The sequence below is a fragment of the Delphinus delphis genome, chromosome 4 (assembly GCF_949987515.2).
Source record: "Delphinus delphis chromosome 4, mDelDel1.2, whole genome shotgun sequence".
Taxonomy (NCBI): domain Eukaryota; kingdom Metazoa; phylum Chordata; class Mammalia; order Artiodactyla; family Delphinidae; genus Delphinus; species Delphinus delphis.
The window spans coordinates 71,210,588-71,233,257 of NC_082686.1; the positions used below are offsets into that span (position 1 = coordinate 71,210,588).

The 22,670-nt window shown below is 36.8% G+C and overlaps 1 protein-coding gene across 7 annotated transcripts in view; it reads right to left on the reverse strand.

Annotated features, from left to right (window-relative positions):
• Positions 1–2,168: 2,168 nt before the first annotated feature.
• The window catches only part of LRCH3 (leucine rich repeats and calponin homology domain containing 3), a 115,910-nt gene continuing 95,408 nt past the window's right edge, over positions 2,169–22,670 (reverse strand). For 6 of the 7 annotated variants that reach the window (XM_060010829.1, XM_060010827.1, XM_060010828.1 and 3 more), the window contains 6 exons: positions 21,829–21,877; positions 20,874–20,981; positions 19,233–19,351; positions 18,478–18,615; positions 11,915–11,992; positions 2,169–5,386 (listed from right to left, as the gene is read on the reverse strand). In XM_060010829.1, coding sequence (XP_059866812.1) covers positions 5,261–5,386; positions 11,915–11,992; positions 18,478–18,615; positions 19,233–19,351; positions 20,874–20,981; positions 21,829–21,877 — 618 coding nt within the window. In that variant the 3' untranslated portion in view covers positions 2,169–5,260. Of the gene's footprint in view, positions 5,387–6,211; positions 8,483–11,914; positions 11,993–18,477; positions 18,616–19,232; positions 19,352–20,873; positions 20,982–21,828; positions 21,878–22,670 lie in introns of those variants that run through there. The other variant, XM_060010830.1, reaches the window with a different exon arrangement.

Sequence of the window (22,670 nt, forward strand, 5' to 3'; positions counted from 1 at the left end):
GTCCTTCTTTCTCTAGTTCCTTTAGGTGTAAGGTTAGATTGAGATTTTTCTTGTTTATTGAGGTAGGATTGTATTACTATAAACATACCTCTTATAACTGCTTTTGCTGCATCCCATAGGTTTTGGATTGTGTTTTTGTTGTCATTTGTCTCTAGGTATTTTTTGATTTCCTCTGATTTCTTCAGTGATCTCTTGGTTATTTAGTAATGTATTGTTTAGCCTCCATGTGTTTGTGTTTTTATTGTTTTTTCCCTGTAATTGATTTCTAATCTCATAGCGTTGTGGTCGGAAAAGATGCTTGATATGATTTGTTTTCTTAAATTTACCAAGGCTTGATTTGTGACACAAGGTGTGATCTATCCTGGAGAATGTTCCATGTGCACTTGAGAAGAAAGTGTAATCTGCTGTTTTTGGATGGAATGTCCTGTAAATATCAATTAAATTTCTCTTGTCTATTGTGTCATTTACAGCTTGTGTTTCCTTATTAATTTTCTGTGTGGATGATCTGTCCATTGGTGTAAGTGAAGTGTTAATGTCCCCCACTATTATTGTGTTACTGTTGATTTCCTCTTTTATAGCTGTTAGCAGTTGCCTTATGTATTGAGGTGCTCCTATGTTGGGTGCATATATATTTGTAATTGTTGTATCTTCTTCTTACATTGATCCCTTGATCATTATATAGTGTCCCTCCTTGTCTCTTGTAACATTCTTTATTTTAAAGTCTATTTTATCTGATACGAGTATTGCTACTCCACCTTTCTTTTGATTTCCATTTGCATGGAATATCTTTTTCCATCCCCTCGCTTTCAGTCTGTATGTGTCCCTTGGCCTGAAGTGGGTCTCTTGTAGACAGCATATATATGGGTCTTGTTTCTGTATCCATTCAGTGAGCCTGTGTCTTTTGGTTGGAGCATTTAATCCATTCATGTGTAAGGTAATTATCGATATTTATGTTTCTATTACCATTTTCTTCATTGTTATGGGTTTGTTTTTGGTAGGACATTTTCTTCTCTTGTGTTTCCCACTTAGAGAAGTTCCTTTATCATTTGTTGTAGAGCTGGGTTGGTGGTGCCGAATTCTCTTAGATTTTGCTTGTATGTAAAGCTTTTGCTTTCTCCATCAAATCTGAATGAGATCCTTGCCAGGTAGAGTGATCTTGGTTGTAGGTTCTTCCCTTTCATCACTTTATCATGCCACTCCCTTCTGCCTTGTAGTTTCTGCTGAGACATCACCTGTTAACCTTATGGGATTTCCCTTGTTTGTTGTTTTCCCCTTGGTGCTTTTAATAATTTTTGTCAATTTGATTACTGTATGTCCCAGCATGTTTCTCCTTGGGTTTATGCTGCCTGGGACTCTCTGCACTTCCTGGACTTGGGTGGCTATTTCCTTTCCCGTGTTAGGGGAGTTTCCAACTATAATGTCTTCAAATATTTTCTTGGGTCCCTTCTCTCTTTTCTTTCTGGGACTTCTATAATGTGAATTTTGGTGTGTTTAATGTTGTCCCAGAGGTCTCTTAGGCTGTCTTCATTTCTTTTCATTCTTTATTCTGTTCCATGGCAGTGAATTCCACCATCCTGTTTTCCAGGGCACTTATCCATTCTTCTGTCTCAGTTATTCTGCTATTGATTCCTTCTAGTGTAATAAATGACACTCTTATGAGCAAAAGTGGTGTTCAGTAGGAACTACAAGATGATGTTTATCAAGTGTCTAGAATATTACATACACAATAAAGTTTTAATAAAGGTTGGCTCCTGCCTGCCTTTTAAATTTATTATCACTTTACTGTTTTTATGGGGGGGGGTGTCACATGGAACATGTATCTTATTATAAGCTGCTTCAGCTCCTTTTCTGGGAAGTAGGTAGGGATATAAATGATAAATACAAGATAGAAGTGAGATGTCAGAACATACAGCCCACACATAGGAAAGACAGGGGACACAGGTCAGTGGGGAGATGAGTCTGGAGATATTGCTGAGATGTGAGACAGTAGGGCCTATACCTGCTTTGCTTACTCAATAACTCTCACCTTATGGGGTATTAAGACTAAAAGAGGTAAAGCATGTGAAAATACCTAATCTGTGACTGGCACATAAAGCTGATTGTCATTCTCTCTCTCCCGCTAAAAGAGAATGAGCGCATTGGGTCATTCTTGCCTTGATTGATCAGGATAGAATGTCTTGGAATGCTAAAGCTCTCCCTATAGCATAGTTGGTAATTTCTGAGAAAAGTCTTTCAAATGGGTCACATATATTTCAAAATTAAGCCTTATATCTAACTCCAAATACAGGACACTACTGATATGTATACTTCCTTAAAAAAGTATATTTTGATCTCAAGGGACCATTATGAGGACCCAGTTTCTACTGATATTCCATCAAAGAATTTACCCTTTTGTTTTTGCCAAGGAAACCATGCTTTAGGTATGAACATTTTCAAATCAGCCTTTATTTCTTGCTATTGAAGTGCTGTCTTTTATTTTAATGTCAATGTGTAAAGTGGCATACAGGCAATTTAAAATTACATGATACTGACATATTTATTCTTAGAACTTATGCATTATATTTACAGACATACAAATATAGGACAATGTTTTACAAAATCTTTTACTAATTACATGTTTACAACATTTTCAGAAATAAAATGAAATCTGCTGTAAACCACCTTACTGCAATATGTATATAAAAACGTTTCTGAATATCCATGTTCTCCTTCATTTCTATAACCATTTAAGCGCTTAGTTTTAAAAAATTCATCATACTCATCAGCGTAGTCATACATCATTAGTCACTGCTGGACTTTTATCAAGTAGAGAAATCAGACTCCTTGATTAGCTATGAGGCTGTATTTTCAAAAGCTATTAAGGAAAGTGACCTACTACTACTAAGTGTCCTATTCTATTCTAGCCAAATACAAAGGCCCTTTCTCCCATGAGTTGTTTCCAGAGAAAATTGGTTTGGAGTGCTAAACAAGTATGAGATTGAAAGCCCAGAAACCTGCTGACTTAAAATCTCCACCGTTAGCAGGGGCCCTGGTGGGCAGGCACTTAGCCTTTTCTTCATTCACTCTTCAGCGCTGGGAAGGTCACTGCTTCAGTAGGAAGTTCATAAATGGTCAGGTGGAACTGTAACAAAATCATCTTTATCTTATGTTAGAGTCTAGCAAGGCTAAATATTAAATTTTCTTTCCAGTTAAAAAAAAAAAGGTATATACAAAACACTGAGTACAAAAATTTTCCAACAAAAACATCATGACTTGTTTTGCATCTTGACATAGAAAAGACATTCAATATATTTTTCTTTCATTATCAACCAAAACTGTAAACAAATATTTTCTAACTATTCAAATATAAATTTGAATTAGTCTGATAAAAATATATGAATAAAGTTTCATGCTATGTATAAAATTTGAAATACGTTGAAAATTCCAATTATTCCTACGGGAAAATTAGTCACAAATGTTCCAAATGTTGCATTATGTATGCTGACTGGGATTATTCCTTGCAACTATGTGACAAACAGTCCTGTCCTTTGCTGAGTTTCATTTCAAATGGCTGTCTATAATTTGGAGATTGTACTGAGGTTTAATGTTGACTAGAAGTAAAAATACCTAGAGTTTAAAAATATACACAGCTAAATTCTAAACAAGTCCTATGACTGGTGGGTCTGTTTGGAACTGTAAATATAATGGGGTCTGGCTCTAAGCAGTTTAAACACATTTTACTTTTGTTTCATAAGGACCCTGAAGGATTGGGCTTTGAGCTCAGATGTTTTGTGTTATATAAGTTTAAACCTGTGACAACAAGGAGAAAACATTATTTTGGCCAGATACTCAACATGATTTTATCCAGAGTTACTTTTAGATGCTGCTACATGATAAAACAAGAGAACATTATTCTTAAATGTATGTACTGGTAAAGAAACCCTAGAACAGTTAACAACAGGAAAAAACCTAGATAACTAGTATCTTCACTTACTCTCTTTACTTGGTTTACAGAGGCAGTGAATACCAGAAGATATCACTGACAACTAAAAAGGTCTCAAAATATAGGGGAAGAAAGACCCAAGTGGCTTAGACTTGAATTAGGGCTCCTGGTTTTGTGCTGTCTGAGCCCTTGGGCCCTTTTACTGCACCCATAATTGAGTAAGTAAGGCACTGGTGGGGGAGCTAGATGGCTAGATGAAAAGACAGCAAGCTGTTTTTAAAATGCCACAAGTGCTTTAACTCAGCTACAGAAATTGGCAGTTAGCTGAAAGAAATGTAAGAAGCTTGGCTCTTCCTTTATTTTCATAATCTTCAGTTATTTGGGGAGCTGGAAGTGCATCTGCTGTGACTGGAAGGTGTTCACAGGTGCAGGTATCCCGGGAGCAGCTTGCAGGGGAGAAGGGGTGAGCTCAATGAAGTCAACACACAGGATGCAGAGTGTCACAAGCTACCAGCCTAAAGATCTGGACCCTGTGTGTAGAGTGCTTGATTATAATATTTAGATAACAGTGGGATGATACATAGAACCATCCTCTAAGTGGTGGTGGACTGGAGCTGGGGGGAGGTCTAGGACACTGGCCTTAAATGCAACAGTATCTGTTTCATTGTTTTACTATGCAAAATCTAGACCTTCTACATTATTTTTATTTTACCTTGGACAGAACAGTCCAAGTAGTCATAATAGAGCTGAAAAACATGGTGAAGTCATTACTCCCCCCAAATTATACAAATATCTAGCTTGGAACAATGGTCTCCACTATATGAAACACCTGGAATGTTTGTTGAAATGCAGATACCCAGGCCTCACTCTAGACCAACCGAGTGAGAATCTGTACTTTAACAAATTCTCCAGGAGCTTCTAATGAACAACCACGTTTAGAAACTACTGGATTCCAGAGGGCTTGGAAACAGGGAAAGATAACAGCATGGCGGTGCCTTCAAGAGAGACAAATATCCTTCTGAGAAGATAGTCTTCAGTATGTGAAAGAGCCTACTCTCTAGACAAGCACAGCCAGGTTAGGCTTCAGTGTTGGGTTCTCAATAATGACAGAATTAATTTTTATTTGTGAAAACCAACCATGTCTTCATAAACAATTCAATGCAAATGGATATAACCTCCCCTAAAATGGAGAAATGAAGCAAAATATTCCTGTTAGGAATCATGGAAACAGTCCCTTTCAAGAACACATAAGCGCTTTGTTAAGCAGACGGCTCACAGCAGCAGTCACGCTGTCCTGTTTCGTTTTGGCCAGGCCAACGCCCACGGTGCTGGGAGTCCTTACACAGCAGATAACTGGTGCTGCTGCTGCTTGGGCGGGGCAAGTTCCAGGAGAGCCTGGACCGTCAGCGCAACCTGGCTCAAACCTTTCTCTTCTAAAATGTGGAGAGGCAAACATAATTGCTCCTGAAATGGGACAATGTAACATAAAAACAAACAGAAGAGAAAAGAGGATGAACATCACAGAACTGAAAAGAAAAAACAAGCATCTCTTCTCTCCCTCATAATAATGAACTGAGATAAGAGAAGTCAGTACCTGAGAATCTGACCTCTGTTAATATGAGTTACACAGAGATGGTACCTGACACTCGTCACTTTTTTTTTTATTAATACATCTAAAAGTACATCCAGATCATTTTGAATATGAGAAAATGGACAAGTTACATACACTTTTACATACAACAGAAGATAAACATACTACTATGGAGTAAGAGCAGCATCCTTCACCCCTGATAAATAAAAGAGCAACGCAGATCAGTAAAATGAGGCAGGTGAAAATAGAAAAACAGTTCCAAGTTACCGGATGGCTGAAGCCTAAAGATATAACATTGTAGGAGAAAGTGCTTTGGAAATTACAAACCATAGGAATGCAAGATAGTTTCATGCCATAACTCAGACTGCATGAGAGAGGAATGCTCTCTACGTTATAGTCCTGACTATGAAAATCAGGGTTCTCAGACCAGGCAGGGATCATGGGAAGAAACTGAAGTATATCCTTGAGATTTAGAAGTATTTGAGAAAATGTCCCCTACACTGGATAATTCACAGAAGGCCCAGTTTGAATTACTTAAAAACTTGAATTACAGAACTTAAATAAAGAAATCATATTTGAAAAAGTATTTTATATCCTGGTATTTAAGGTATTTAATGGATTAAATTATGCTGGAGAACTATGATGTGAGCTTAGTCAGGAACACATTAATTAACATATATTTGAAAAGCATTTACATGTTTGCTTAAGCAAGTTAAATTACTTCTATCTTGTTTATTACCTCATTAATGTGTTTGGTTAATCCTTTCTTTTAAGACAAAAAGGCATATCATAAGAATAACATCTATCATTGATTAGATGAAAGAAAGAAGAGGTTACTCTTGAATGAAAGTGGAATTCTGGTTCTACTGAAAAAGACTATACATACTTATTAAAGAAGATAACTGGATTTTTCTCAGCTTTTCATTGGCACTTAATTATATTATTAGGAAGTTTTACAAAACCAGTTGCAATAAAAAATATAACAAGTATGTTTTATGAACCGTTATTGGTACTTGTGCTTCTTAATCACTTTCTTTTTAATACTTACCTTGATAAAACAAGGTAAATGGAATCTTTTGATCTTAAGAAACTAGCAACTTTGTATAAATCTTCTGAGTACAACTGAAGTACAGATTAACTATACTTAAAATGAACCTGCAGGGTGTTTTACTCTGGAGGGAGACATATTTCCTCTGAGGCCGATTCCTTGATCTCCGTTTCCAGGGGTGCCCAGCGACCCGAAAGCCCGTGGCTTACACATTCCCTCAGTGGCTTATGCTTTCCAGATGCACATTTACTTTCTAGCTGGCTTAGAGCAAACTCTGTTCTGAAGAGAATGCACCATTACTCCCCCAAAACCACACAAAACACCATGTGTTTTTTTAAAGGGACAGAACTTCACAAAACTGAATGATCTCTGACTCAGAGACATCTTAAAAACAAAAAAAAAACCTCCCCCCAACTCCAAAAGGCACTACTGCTGTTTTCAACACAGTGTTCAATGTTTCAGCATTAAAAATAAAAGGTTTTTAATGTGTTAAATAATTTTCCCATTTAATATGAAAGAAAACCAAAGCAATCAGATCCTCAGATTGACTTCTACAACATGATATGGTTCCTCACAATCTTCCTTCATACATGAGTTCAGTTGTCCAATTTTCTTAGCAGAGTTCAGAGATTCCTGAATGTTCAGAAACACTATTTATGAGAACCAGAATCTGAATGCAATTATAAGTACTTTCAAGCATTAAGGCTAGCAGCTAATATACTAAGCATTCTGAAAGAGGCATTCATCACCTTGGGTACAGAACAGAGATTGCTGCCTAATTCTTTACCTGCTACTGTTCAGATAAAATCTCCTCAACAGCCTATCAAATATAAGTTCACCTATTAAGATGGTTCAAATATATTGGAAATTATATAAATTCCAATTTTAAATTCTAAATAGGATTCTAGAAGTGAAGTTAAAGATAACAAACATAATAAATGTGCAGACAGGTGCCTACCCCTGAAAGGTCAGCTCCAGATAATTTGCTGTGTACTGTTTCCAATGTACACAATGGGCTCAGAATAGCAATCTAGGGAACCTACATTATCTTTGGACTGAACATTCTGATCAAATTAAAATTATTAAGATTAAATGGCCAGTGCCTTCCAGATGTCCAGAGAGCAGATGCTTATTAGGTGGACTTGTGCCTACCAACAAAGACAGATTTCAGGATTTCAGGGCACAGCTCAATGCAGAGATCTAAGTGACCAGGTGCTCCCCAGAACAGAAGGGGTGCAACTGTTTCCTCATGAACAGCTGTTGAAAAGTTCAGCAACTCATAATTTTAATACTTCTCACAATTTCAACACTTAAGTTGTATTGAGGCATGGAAATAAGGCCAGATGGAAATTTTATTATGCCATTTGGAAATAAAGTCCTAAGTCATATTCTAACAACAGGCTCAGGATTGTATTAGTAGACCCTGCTCAGCATTTATGATAAGAGAAACAAGGCCACATATAGGCCAGGAGAATGGACAAATGAGCAGAAGAAAATATACTGGTCTTTCTGCTCTTTGTTAGCAATCATAAATGCTTCCTAATGTGATGAGCTGCTCATCTGGACACACGAGGAAAGAAGTTATCTACTTTATTGGTTAGCTCTTTGATGGCTAACCAATTAAAAAAAAAGCACATATGTAAATACTTTTGAATGAGAAACAAACCTCCTTTACCAAGCACAGGAATGAGGTGGAAAAATCACTGGAATGCACTTTCGGCTAGAGGGGGAAGATCCAGTAATAAAGCATACAGAGAGTTAACATTAGAGTACAATAAAATGCCACAAAACCCAAAAGCTGGATAGATAGAGAGACAAAACTGGATTCTTCTGAATGTGCCCCAAGAGAAAGTAGTGTTTCAACAGTTCTTTTTACGCTGAGGTTTAGCTGAAGGATGTCAGAAGGGGAACAAAGATTGTCCTGTCCAAAGTGTGAGCAGGAAAGGAAAACAGAAAAATAAAGTCAGTGGATCAGAAACACAGATTTGAGTATAGAATTCAATATGATCATCTCAGTCATATTCAAAGAAACATATCCCATAACATTTTTTATTATGATGAATCAAAATGCTGAAAAACAAAACCACAAAGAATCCTCTATGTTCTCAGCTTGATTTTACTACTAAATAGCAGAATAAAATTGTTGGTGATTAGTATGAACATTCAGGATAAAATGAACAGAGGTGGATGCTGACTTAGGGTTATGTGAGGCCTGAGAGTGGTTGAGTGGGTGAGGCAACCTCTTTCTCGACTCATTCTTCCCTATTAACAAAAAATAGGCCAGAAAGCAAGGACAAAACCTGGGGGTGGGCTGAGGAGAGGGAATTTTTTGGAGAAAGCCAGGTGAGTCAAGGAGGTTCAAAGAATGAAGAAAGCATAATAATCAGGGGAAATTTATTACCTGGAAGTCAGGTGTACTGAATGACTTGGTGTTCCTCTAAAAATCAAGTCCATCTTAACTAAGTCTTGTTTACTAATTGTACAAAATAAATCTAAAGTTGTAATGGGCCTTAGAAATCATCCAAACCCTCCAGTTCACAGATTAAGAAATTAAATAAAAGCATTACTGGACTTGATAACAGGAAAATATTCTTTCACACGTAACATATAATAACTCCAGAACATAAGATATTGGATTCAGAAGTTTTTATCACCAACTATAGTTTTTTGACTGTAACATATATTTAATAAAAGCATAATAATAAAGAGACTATCCATATGCCCAACCTTATTGGAGGTTTTTAACAATCACTTTATTCTTCAGTGTTTCATTCATAATTTAACTTGTAAACATTTAAAAAGTTATACTGAGAAGGGAAATCATTCACCTTTATATATGTTTTCTGGACAGAAGATCTGACAAATTTTTCTATATTAAGTTTTATGTTATCTGTTTTCAAAAGTGATCATTATTACATCCCTGATTTTATTTACAAGTGAAACATAGCAGGTGGTCATGTTTAGGTAAAGGTCATAATGCCCAGAAGTAGGGGAGAACAAAGGAAGAAGAGGTATAGGTTTCTTCTTCCCTTCCATGGCAGAGGGACCTGAGAATGCTAGTTTAAACCTACGAGTTTGTATTTATTCATTTTCCTTCATTTTGTTTTAGGCAAATGATCAACTGTTTTAGCAGAAGTAGCAGCATAACAGGAACGCATCTAAAAGTGTTAGTGATGGTGGTGGTGAGACTTGGGTGGAAGGCAGGAATGGAGAAGGAAGAGGTGGCCCATGTGGAATGTCCATTTACTCTTTCTGGTAGGGGGAAAGGGAGGGGAAGGAGGATGTGTCAAGAACTCCAGTCTAAAGCCACCCTGGAAAAATACCCAGTCTTTTTTTTTTTAGTACCTAGTCTTTTAAAATTGTATTTTTTCTACCTCCTGCCTTCAAATAAATACTGTTAACCATTGCTTGGCAAATGGTGGAATAAAATGCATGCTTTAAAAGGTGCACTGTTTTTGATTTTGTTGACTGATGGCGGTTATATTCTAAAAGAATTTCAGTGTATAGACTTTAAATCTGAGACAGATGACAGTTCTGTAAAGCCCAGAGTACATGTACAATGACTGTAAGAAGTCCTTTACAGGTTTGACATAGGCTAAGTGTGCCAGCACGTCTTGCCGTGTGGGGCCGTTTTCAGCACTCTTCTCTCTAGGTATGTGGTGCCTCTTTTTAATCACTCATATTTTTCCTCTGGTCCCATTACCTGCACCAACCCATGCCACATTCTCTTGTTCAAAGACACTGTTATGGAACTGGGGCAGGTACTGGGCATGCTTGTGATGGTCAGGTAGGATCATCTCAAGTAGGCATAAGGGAAACACTGAATGTTAGAGTGTACATGTGAATATTAGAACCTGCCTGTTTAATATGAGAAATGTATGCTATTTATCTAGAAACCTTATTAATGCTCTCAATATGTTTAAAAATGGTTAGTTCTAAAAGAGATGATGAGCCTTCAGAAAACAATATGATATAAAGGCAATACATTTGCTTTGAATTTGTCCACAGGAACAAAAAAGATCCTTGCTAACTACCACTAAATGTAAATTTCAGTTATTTTATAACTCAGCTTAAAAAAATGCAAAAGAAAAAAGTAAAAAATAAGTAGTAGAATCACAATCTACTTAATAAAAGGAGAAAAAACACTCATGGGAATTAACACTGGCTAGTGCAGCTGCTCTGTGGAGCTGGGCTCCCTTCCACTTTGTGAAAGAGCTGAAAGGGAAAGGTGTTCATTGGACAAATGATGCTTTGACCTTCTCAACTCATGTTAGTTAAAGAGAGGAATGGTGAACTGGGTAAAATGAGTCATTGTCAGGAAAAGCCCTTGGGACAAGGGCTTAACTTTGAGAGAAATAGTGGACTTGTTGAGTCCAGGGGCCAGTACCGGGTTTCTGACAGCTAATTAAGAAGGTGATAGAAAAGTATCATGTTTTTCTCCTTGAACGCTGGACAAAATATGGTGACAAGAACTGTAATGGTTGTAGTTAATGAAAAAAGTATAAAATGGCACCAGTTTTTATCTCTTTACATTTATCTATATATGTCACTATATATAATATTTTTTAAGAGTGCCACACTTAACATAATTGTTTTTTAAAGGGTAAAAGTTTAACTATTTGTACTATTAAAGGGCAATAAAGCTCTAACTGAGGAATCTGGAGGCAAAAAATCTCAAGAGCGGGACAAGTGACTAGAAATGGCCTCTTGTGTGTTCAGTTCCAAAGAGCTTAGTGGAAAACTGGTAAAGTCTGAATAAAGTCTGCAATTTAGTCAACAGCACTGTCTATGTGTTTATTAGTTTGGATGACATACTATGTTTACATTTATGTTAGATGTTAACAGTCCAGGAACCTAGGTGAAGTGTATACAGTATCTCTCTATGATATTTTTGCAACATTTCTCAAAGCCTAAAATTATTTCAAAATAAACATTTTTTAAAAGTATTAAAGCAAGTGTTAAAAAACTGAAGCCAACTGAAGCATTCTTAGTCTGAGATGCACTTGTTCTGAAGCACAGACTCTACTGTGTATGAAGTTGTACACAAGTCAATCAGCAAGTGGGGATATTTAGGAAAATATCAGAATAACTATTTCTGATTACTTAGCACTAATTACTTACTACAACATATTGAAATTCATGTGTATATGATTTCTTTGCTTGGTCCTTGGAAATAATTAAGGGAAACTGCTCAAAATATAATGACTGACTCTAGTAACACAAAATCATGTTAGTAATTATCAACTTAGCTCAGAACTACCCTGTAAGATTTTAGATACCTGCATTTCTAAAAGATTTTAAGAAAATAATACCCACATTTATTTAGCAACATAAAATATGATAAATTTATTACCTGAGGTACACCAATTTTTCTGCAGGCTTCGAGGAAATTCTCCACATTTCGTCTGCATTTTGCCATTGTTAATTTAGGCTGCAAAGGAGAGAAAACATGGTGTTATTAGCAAAGTTTAAAAAAATGTGCTAACTAAAAACACTCTTGCCAACTGCTTCATAAACTGAATGTTCTAGACCAGAGGGTCAGCAAACTTTTTCTTAAAGAATCAGATAATAAAGATGTTAGGCCTCACGGCCATATGATCTGTTGCAAGTACTCAAACCTGCTAAGAGCTTGAAAGCAACCACAGACAATATATAAACAAATAAGAGTGACTGTGTTCTAATAAAACTTTATTTACAAAAATAGGTACTGGCCTGTGGCCCATAGTTTGCCACCCCCTACTTTAGACATTGGGCTTTGATTTTTCTAAGGCAAGTGCTAAATAGAGAAATTTTAGGAGGATGATTTAATTTTTTTCCACTTTAAAGCAATATACACCAAAGAAAATTTGGAGGAATAACAAGAAAATTAATTACCCACAGCTCAGTCATTCAAATATAATCATAGGTATTAACACTTTGGTTCATTTCCTTTCAGTCTTTTTAAAGAAAACAGTAATAATAATTAAAAAAACAATGGCCTTTGCTCATAAATATGTTGCAGATGCATCATGTCTCTACTCAATGGTTATATTTAAAATTTTTTAAACATCTGAATTTTAAAAGATTGGATTAAAGAACCATTTTCCAAAGGGTGAAAATTTCCCATAGGAAATTTCCCTAGTCACTAACTAGTAAGCTTGCTTTTCTGAAAAGATCTCTGATGACTAGAACATAGTTGTATCACATGACCTAAAGTGATAAAATTTTTTGCCAAGTGGGTTATCATGTAAGAAAGAAATCTGAATCTCATTTCCCAAAGTGATTAACAAACTCAATTGTTCAAATTCATCTGTTGGTTTAAGTATCAGGCATGGAAGCCAAACATTTGCAGGAAAACTGACCTATGGTTTTTACAAAGCAGATGAAAGCCTGTACCATCTCTAGAAAAAAAACGGTTTCACTTGTGAATATCTGGGTTTTCTTCAAAGACGGAATATCATACTGTTGCCAAGAAGACGGGAAACAAGATAACTACATAGTAATGGTTGAACGTACTATAATCTTGGCCTGAGAAACCTAGCAGACACTAGGATTGGCTTTATCATAAAAGTTTTATAAAAGGTGACAACTGAGATGGAAGGAGAGTAATAATAATTTTAAAATTTGAAAGTGAAAAGCTTTCAAAATTAAGTCCAGAAAGAAGATAACAGGTTTCCATGGAGAACACCCCTTCTTGCCTATGCCAAGTTCTTCTATAACTGAGGTAAAAAAGTAAAAAAAAAAACAAAAAAAAAACCAAATGTGAAACATAAATAGAATCAGAATCTTCTTAACAGAAGGAGAAGAACAATCATAGGGGTTCACACTTGCTAATTCACGCTGGAGCTGGGCTCCTTCTCTTAGACTTTTTACATGTGAAAGAGTGGGTGTTCACAGTAGGATTGATGCTGTGGTTTTAACTCCTTGCTAGTTAAGAGGGAGGTAAGGTGAATTGAGGCGTAATAGGAAAGTCACTGTGGTGAAGGCTATTGGGACATGGGCTTAACTTTAAGAGAAACTGGGCAAAGAAAACACAGGACAACTGCTTTTCACTTAGAAGAATTTTTCATTAGCTAGAAACTCCCTCTCCATATACCAGTAGAAATGGAAGCAGAATCAATGCAACTAGCTTCCCTTATTCTGAAGGGACCTTAGCTAAGCAGACCAGGATCTTGATCTGAGTTTGGGAGAGAAGGCTAGGGGCATCGTGTGCACAGGTGGATCATGAATGTGAGACTCTAACAAAAGAAGGGGACCTGGGCATTTTGTTCTATAAAAGAAGGACCCCTACATTTCTGAAACATCTCCCTCAGATGTTAGAAGGACAGAGTGAAATAGGTCTTACTGCATAGGCAGAAAAACAAGTTTCCTTCTGTGCAAAAGAAAGGATAAAAAGATAGAGTTCGTGTTGCTAAGTAAGAAACTGGTCCAAGAGTTACCACCATCTCAGACAAAAAGAAAAGAAAGCTCAGAATAGTGATCCTGGTGTCCAACTCAGCATTATCTCTATGAGGAGTACTAGCACCCTAAATGTGTGTGGGTCAGGGGTTAAGGAGTAGAATAAAAAGATTCCTTTGAGATTTCCCCTACAAAGAGCAGATTTCTGACTGATGAAGGGGAAATGGAGCGGGGAACCATCATCTGTCTCCAGTTATTCCTTCTCTTAGCATTTGTCTAAATCCCAGGGATGTAGGTCAGTGTTTCATAATTGGGATACAACTCCTTCTTCTAGTCTGATGAAAGCTGTGAATCTACTCTTTGGAAGAATACACATGCATACAATTTTAGGGAGTTCAACGAGTGCTGGAAGCCCTAGGAGTGCATGAATCCCAGGCTACACATCCCCGCTCTGTATGTGTCCAATGGAATGGCTAGTTAAAAGGACCCAGGGGTGTAGACTCCCTATCACTCTGGAGTGTAGAAGGACTCATGATTTTGCCTTAAGTCAAATATCAGAGGAACCTGCTATCCCCAAAAGCTTTTCCAGAACTTCGGATGACATAAAACATGGTTTTGGATAGCCATGTAGAGCCTGTTTCACTTCTGTAATGTACAGCCCGATCTGAATAAGAAATCTTATGTGGGTTTTTGGGGAAGAAAGTAAATAATTTCAGCAAGAGGAAAGGAACTAGACTGAAAGGAACAAGAAATAAATGATTTTGCTATTTGAAAATTGAAATGATTCAGCATTTTTTCAGGTCATCTTCCTTGGTGATATGGTTCTTTCAATGAGTTTTCACATCACAATATTTGTAATGATTTTTTTATATGATTCAATAGTGCACTTCTAACAATGTGAACTGTACTACTTAAAACCTATGCCTATTGAACAACCAAACAGCAGTTTATCATACATCATAGATCCTCCCCCAATAACAAAGAAAGATGAATTATAACCTAATGGTTACAAGCACAAGTGCCCTTCTGAGTTTCTTTCGAAATACCTGGACTTATGACCTCCCCTTACAATGAGGGACCATTTCTTGAACTGGGGGGGAAAAAGCCTGGTTCATACAGTACATCATGAAAGTGTTTTTTAAGTTACACTCAGATCTAATTAGCAGGTTTTCAAAGAATTACAATAAATCACTATGTGTTAATGTAGCCACAAAGAAACTGCTACGGTTTTTCATTTGTATTTGGCTTTAATTTTATATTCTCATCAGGAAAAATCTCTAAGAAAGTAAGTTACAAAGCTCTCTGTATGGTCAGAAGAACAAAATAAGGGGAGAAATAGTCTAATATGAGGGAGAGCAATTCAGTATGAAGGAAAAATAGATAATAAATATTTATACTGAAATCTAGTACTGTAACAGTATCCCCATTAAAGCAATATTGACTTATTCATAATAATCAGTATCATAATTTAAAAGCGAGGGTTTTTTTTTTTTTTTGCTTTTAATTAAAATAGTGGATGGTTTTCATCTGGTTGACTCAAAGTCCATTTTTCCACCCCCAAATGTTATAATTTGGGAATTTTTACATACTGAGGTGTTTCTCAACTTTATAGGTCATTTATTAACCCAAAAGATATCCTCTTAAACAATTTTATTTAGTAGGCCTACTTGCTTTTTTTTTTTTGCGGTACACGGGCCTCTCACTGTTGTGGCCTCTCCCGTTGTGGAGCACAGGCTCCGGACGCGCAGGCTCAGCGGCCATGGCTCACGGGCCCAGCCACTCCGCGGCATGTGGGATCTTCCCGGACCGGGGCACGAACCCGTGTCCCCTGCATCATCAGGCAGACTCTCAACCACTGCATCACCAGGGAAGCCCCAGGCCTACTTGCTTTTAAGTGTCGAGGATACTATTTCAGGAAAGACCTCTTTTATTTATTTTACTTTTTAAGAGGAATTCATGTTCTTGAGAGAATGGACCACTTGTAACTCATCTCTGTACCTTTCATCCTATTCAGAATGCCTACCACTGACTAGCTGCTCAATAAATATGACTAAATGTTGTTGTTGATTTCATTAGCAAGTTTTAAATGCTCTAATTTCATGTTATATCATGTTTCTTTGACAAGAAGGTCCATGTGTTTTATGTCTCTAAGTGGTTTAACATTGATAAAATAGTTCTATTTTTCCTGTATGTAAATATTTTACATTCTTAAATGAAAGGCACTATGTTTGGTTGATGAAGATAAAGAACCTCAGTCACCCTTGGTCTCATATTCCACTTTCTACATGAGCTCCTTGCTACTTCCTAAGTATTTCCCCTGAAAATGAAGAATGATAGATTTGTCTTTTTTATTACTAAAAAAATTTATTTTTCTTAATTCAGTTGACAGAAACTGGGAAGAATGCAAAGTATGAATAAGCCCTTCCCCTTCTGGCATTGCCAAATAGCATGTCAATTCCTGTTCTCTTAATCACCACCTTTAGGAGCAAAACAAAGTCTTTCAAGTCTTTGGGGGCATAGTTGATTTGGTAGTGCTACTGTTCCTCTCTGCCTTTTCTACACAAAGCTGAATGCCTGCTTTCTGAGGTCACTAAATAAAAAATGGCTACCTATTTTCTTTAGAAGCAAATGCATGACTCTGTTTTTGGATATGCTAGAGGGGAAAGGGCCATATCAGCCTCTTGGGACCTTGGTAACAAAGCAGCTTTTATAATTAGAATCAAAGGTCCTTGGGAGGCTTAAATGATTTGCATCTGGGGAGGCAGCAAGATGAATGTCCAGAGTGGCAATCTATAGGTCTAGATACAACTGCAATTTGAGTGAAGGATTTGCATAGGAAGTATGTGCTAAATAACAACAAATGACCAGAAAATAAGATGAGGGCAAAACCTTTGAAAAGGTTAGACACTGCTAAGCATGTTACAGATGCACAATATCCATTCAGACTCATCAAAAGAGCTGTCAGAACATCAGATAATAATCAAATGCAATGTGGAAACCTTGATTACATCCTGTTGTGTGTGCATACGAGCGAGGGGAGAGGAGCAGAGCAGCCATGAAAGATATTCTTGGAACAACTGGGGAAATCTGAATATAACTTGTGGATGCTATTGGCGCCTCACCCAATGTCTCTTTACTTAGCCTGTGCATCCATCCTCATTTCCTACCCCGACTCCCTGCTGGCTGCTAAGGGCTCAGAGCTGTCCCTTCTCAGTTTCAGCCCGATCCCATAGGGAGCCCTGTGAATGAATCACATCACACTCCCACCTTGAGGAACAGGGCTCAGCCACCACATTGTTCCTCCCTGGCTTCAGGCTACGGGTAAGAGCAAGGTGGCCTAGGAAAATTCTCAGAAATATTTAGGGGGTAAGGTGTTATAATATCTCCAACTTTTAAATGGTGCAATTAAAATACACACACACATGAACACGCATAAATATAGACAAAGCAAGATGGCAAGATGCAATGAATGTCAGCTCTAGGTGGAGGCTTTAAGGGTATTCTTTGTGTTATTCTTTCAGTTTTTCTGAAGGTTTGAAATCTTAATAAAAACTTGAAGGTGTGTGCCGCAACTACTGAGCCCACACGCCACAACTAGAAAGAAGCCTGCAATGAAGAGAACCCCTGCCACGATGAAAGAGCTGCCTGCTGCAATAAAGATCTTGCGTGCTGCAACGAAGACCTGATGCAGCCAAATAAATGAATAAAAAAGAATGGAAAAAATATTAAAAAATTTTGAAGGAAGAAAAAGGAGACTTGTGTCAATCTAAAACTTGCTCTTTCTCTTGTGGGTTGCCATCCTGATACTGATGTCCATATCTAACCAGCAGTCTAAAAAAAACCTGCCAGTCATCTTGAATGCATATTCTGCCTCATTTTCCACCTGAGGTTGGTCCCTCAATCATGTCACTTCTACCCCTGAAATATTCATCATTCTAAACTGCAATTATAATCACATTATTCCTCTCAAATTCTTTCTGTGTTTCCTGATTGTCTACACTAAGATAAACTTCTATCTCCCTGACATGGGACATGAGGCCCTTGTCACATGGCCCTTAGCTTACCTCTCTAGCTACATGCTTTGCCATTTACACCAACACCTTGTGAATGATCTATTCTGAACAACTTAAGAAATCCTTGAATATGCCATGATCTTCCTTAGCTTTTTAGTCTAGAAATACTATGCCCAGAATGCTGTTCTCCCTGTCTGTACTGCTGGCAAATTCCTACTCATACATCAAGAATTAGTTCAAATTTTACCTCCTCTGGGAAGGCTTTCCTGAACTTTCCAGGCACAGTTGAAGTGGCCCCTTTTTCGTATTCCCATAGCACACTTCTTACATACCTCTTTTATAACATCACACACAGCTGTAAGTTATTGTTTACATGCCTACTTTTTCTCTAGTATAAGTGAGACCCGGAAGGCAGGGGCTGGACTCTATTCATATTTGTACCCTTAGCATTCTGCACTGTGCCTGCCTCTGTACTTAACAAATGTCTGATGAAGAGCCAACTTTTTTTTAAGCATTATAAACTTACTACAGCTGGTGAGGGAACGTGAATGCTTGGGACAGATCGAGGCCGCACATGATTGGCCAAATGGCAAAGAACAACACCATCGGTTAGAGCTGCTCCAAGATCACAAGGCAGAGATACTTTTAACCGGTACTCAATATGCTAAAAGAACAGGAAAATGTGAAATATATTAATTCAAGAGTGGCTGACACACAGGACATAATGGAGTCACAATGGAATATTTTTAATTAGAAATCAAGTTAAAAAGCAAATAACTTAAGTACCACAATCTCTATTTTATCTTTCTATCCTAAGTCAATAACTTAAGGAGATCATATATATATATACATATGTATGGCAGCCAGGCGACAGTGCTGCAAAGTTCCACAACAGAATTCATTTACAATTTTCTGACTAAAAAACAAAAACAACTAGATCCAATTTTAAAATAAACACCACGTATGATGTAAGTGTGGTATGTATCAATATATGTATATGTGTACATACATATGAATTATTATTACTCTAACAAGATTTCTTTAAATCATGAGGCAGAAAAAAATTTTAAATGAGTAGGGTCAGGGGTTGAGCTTTATGGAATAACCCATCTCATTTTCCTAGTAAACAAGTGAAAAAATTCATCACACAACGGGCATCACAGCACACAATGGACACTTGTTGATTCTATTAAAAATTATAAGTCAAATGAACAAGTGATGCCAGGATTATGGGCTACACCAGTATCACTGAAAAATGTAATTCAAAGGCAATGTACATACTTTGCGTAGTTGATCTATTAATTCCAGCTCTTCTTCTCTCTGTCTTGAATTCTGTCTTGTTACCGGATCTTTAAAATCAGTGGTAGGTGCAGAAGATGAAAGAAGGGGTGACGCATGACCTAAAAAATATTGGTACGTAAGATAGAAAGTGACTGCCAGTGCTGCAAAAATACTCAGATCCACCTGATCACAGTTTCCTTGAAAGTACAGCACTTTCTACTTCTGGAGTGACCTTTTAAAAAAAGTTTTTATTATGGAAATTTTAAAATATGCACAATAATAGGGAGAATAGTATGAAAAACTACCAAATGTCCATTACCCATCTGGCTCAACTACTTTGTGTGTTTGATTACATCCATTTAAAAACGTTTCTATTGAAAAATATTGCATGCAAAAAATTAGACAAATCATAAGCAAACAGCTGAATAAATTATCATCACAAAGCAGACACAAGCAAGTCAATAAATGCAACATTACCAACACCCAGGAGACCCTCTCATGTTCCCTACCCATCAGTATCAGTACCCAACAGTTATTTCTAGTACCACAGGTTCTAACTATGTACCTCCTGGCTTCTAACACCACAGATTAGTTTTGTCCATTTTTAAACTTTCTACATATAAAACCGTATTATATGTGTGTATGTTTTTATGTTTGGCTTCTTTTGATCAACATTATAAGATTTATCCACGTTGTTATGTATATTAATGTGTTCATTTTCATTGCTTATTTAGTATCCCATTGTACAAATATACACAATTATTTATCCATTCTATTGTTGATGGACATTCAGTTTGGGGCTATTATGAATAATGTTGCTATGAATAATTTGGACATATCTTTTGGTACAGATGTGTACATATTTCAGAAAGCAAAATTACTAGTTATAGGATATACAAGGGTTCACCATTAGCAGATAATGTAAACAGTTTTCCATGCTAATTAACAATCCCACCAGCAGTGCATCTCTGGTTTGAGTTTAAATCTCACTGTGAGTGTATCTATCAGTTATGTTAAAAATAGTTATTTTCGGAGTGAAATGTCTGTTTCCACTTCTAGGTAACTTCTTTGGGGATCAGGCAGAAATTTGCCACATTAACTAAAAACCATGAGACTAAATAGTTTGGTTTTTTTAAAATTACTGATTCATTTCTTTAACAACACAGAAAACAGCTTTTACCAACAGAAAAATCTGAAAAAGAGCACACTACAGAGAGAAGGGACATTCCCTGAAGCCCTGAAAGAGTAATTTTTTTGTTCAAACACTATAACCTGCTTTTAGGTGGTACTGAGAAACTTTCTGACCAAAATGATTTCAAACAAGATTAAGATTCTCTTCCTTTAATATCAGTGAGATCACAGACAAACGCAGAGTTTAAAACTTTTGCCTTGGTGACATCTCAGGGTAGAAGTTTATTTATTTATTTGTTTGTTTGTCTGGCCTCACCGCGCGGCTTGCGGGATCTTAGTTCCCTGACTCAGGGTTGAACCAGGGCCCTGGCAGTGACCGTGCAGGGTCCTAACCACTGGCCTGCCAGGGAATTCCCAGGGTAGAAGTTTAAAAGCATGTAATGTATAATGTCATTGTATAACCACCATCCCCCAACCCCCCCCAATGCCCCTTTTAGCACTGCCACCTACCTTTATTTGTTTCTGCCCTGACAGCTCCTCTGAAAAGGAAACTTTCAGGGCGCTGGGCCTGGTTTCTCTGAATAGCAGCAGGAAAAGAATATGCAGGGGAATGATGAACTGAATCAGCATGGAAAAGCAAAATAAGATTAAAGAAGATGGAAAAAATTAAATATAATAACAGACACATGACAAAAGTTCAATAAATGGCAAATGAAGAAAAAAGTTAAATATTGCAATGATATAAAATGATAATTTTGTTTATTAATAGAAAATCTGGTATAGGAAAGTAACCTCCAGGACTTCCCTCATGAGCTAAAGGTTAAGACTCCATGCTCCCAATGCAGGGGGCCCAGGTTCGATCCCTGGTCAGGGAACTACATCCCGCATGCCACAACTAAAATATCCTGCATACTGCAACTAAAAATCCCACATGCCACAACTCAGACCTGGAGCAGCCAAATAAATAAATACTTAAAAAAAGAAGAAAAGAAAAGTAACCCTGAAAGTGGGAGGGCTGCTTGTATGTATTTTTATTTTTTTGGGGGCTGGGCTGCACAGCTTGTGGGATCTCAGTTTCCCAACAAGGGATTGAACCTAGGCCATGGCAGTAAAAGCCTGGAATCCTAACCACTACACTACCAGGGAAATCCCTGTTTGTATGTATTTTTAATTGTCATGTTACTTTTGGTATTCAATAAAGGCAAAATGAATGTTAATATATTAAATATAGTCTCTTGCAAACATACAGCCCTGCTAGCTCTTGCTCATTTTTTCATATCAAATGGCTGAGTAGTTGAACGACTAGTTGAATTAAAAAGTGAAAAATGTGCAGAGTTCCCAATTTTGTGCCTGATTTCTCATTTCAGAAAAGGAAGCCACAGCCATCTAAGGAGCAATTTATCAGGAAAATCCTGGTAAAGAATTATAATTGGGAAGTGGTTAATTGCACTTTTGTGTCTATTACCTGTTTCTGTTGTAGGTGAACTTGATACAGCATTAGATCTGTGATCATTCTGTGGAGAAACATAGATACATCAATAATTATTATTCAAGAAGAGGTACTTTCCACATTTACGGAAAGTACCTCTTTCCACATTTGGGATTATATCAATAAAAGAAAAAAAACATGCAACTCTCCTCCAAAATTAAGTCTAGAAATGAGAATTTGTATAATAATTCTGAATATTTTTTAAGGCCAAAGTTTTTTTTTAAATTAATTTTTATTGGAGTACAGTTGCTTTACAATGTCGTGTTAGTTTCTACTGTACAGCAAAGTAAATCAACTATATGTATACATATATCCCCTCTTTTTTGGATTTCCGTCTCATTTAGGTCACCACAAAGCATTGAGTAGAGTTCCCTGTGCTATACAGTAGGTTCTCATTAGTTATCTATTTTATACATAGTATCAATAGTGTATATATGTCAATCCCAATCTCCCAATTCATCCCACCACCCCCCCAAGGCCAAACTTTATTTAGTTCTAGAGAATATAAGATCTATGTAATGCATTCTCTAAAGATAGTCCTATTATATAACAGGCCTTTCCTATGACTGTGAAAAATGAAATCATCCTAAGGCAGAAAATTTTATTGGGGAATGTATAGAAGAGAATAAAATTTTATTTTATAATAGTATTTTTCTGACATACTTTCTAAAGTATTCCTACCCCCCTCCTTGAGTAATGTTTTAAGAAAGAGTGATGAAGGTTTCTTCATTTCAGTTAGGAAATGAGGTATTTAAAGATGATAGTTGTATTTCGAGACTAGTATTTGAATCCAAGATGTTTTTAATTTATTGACCGAA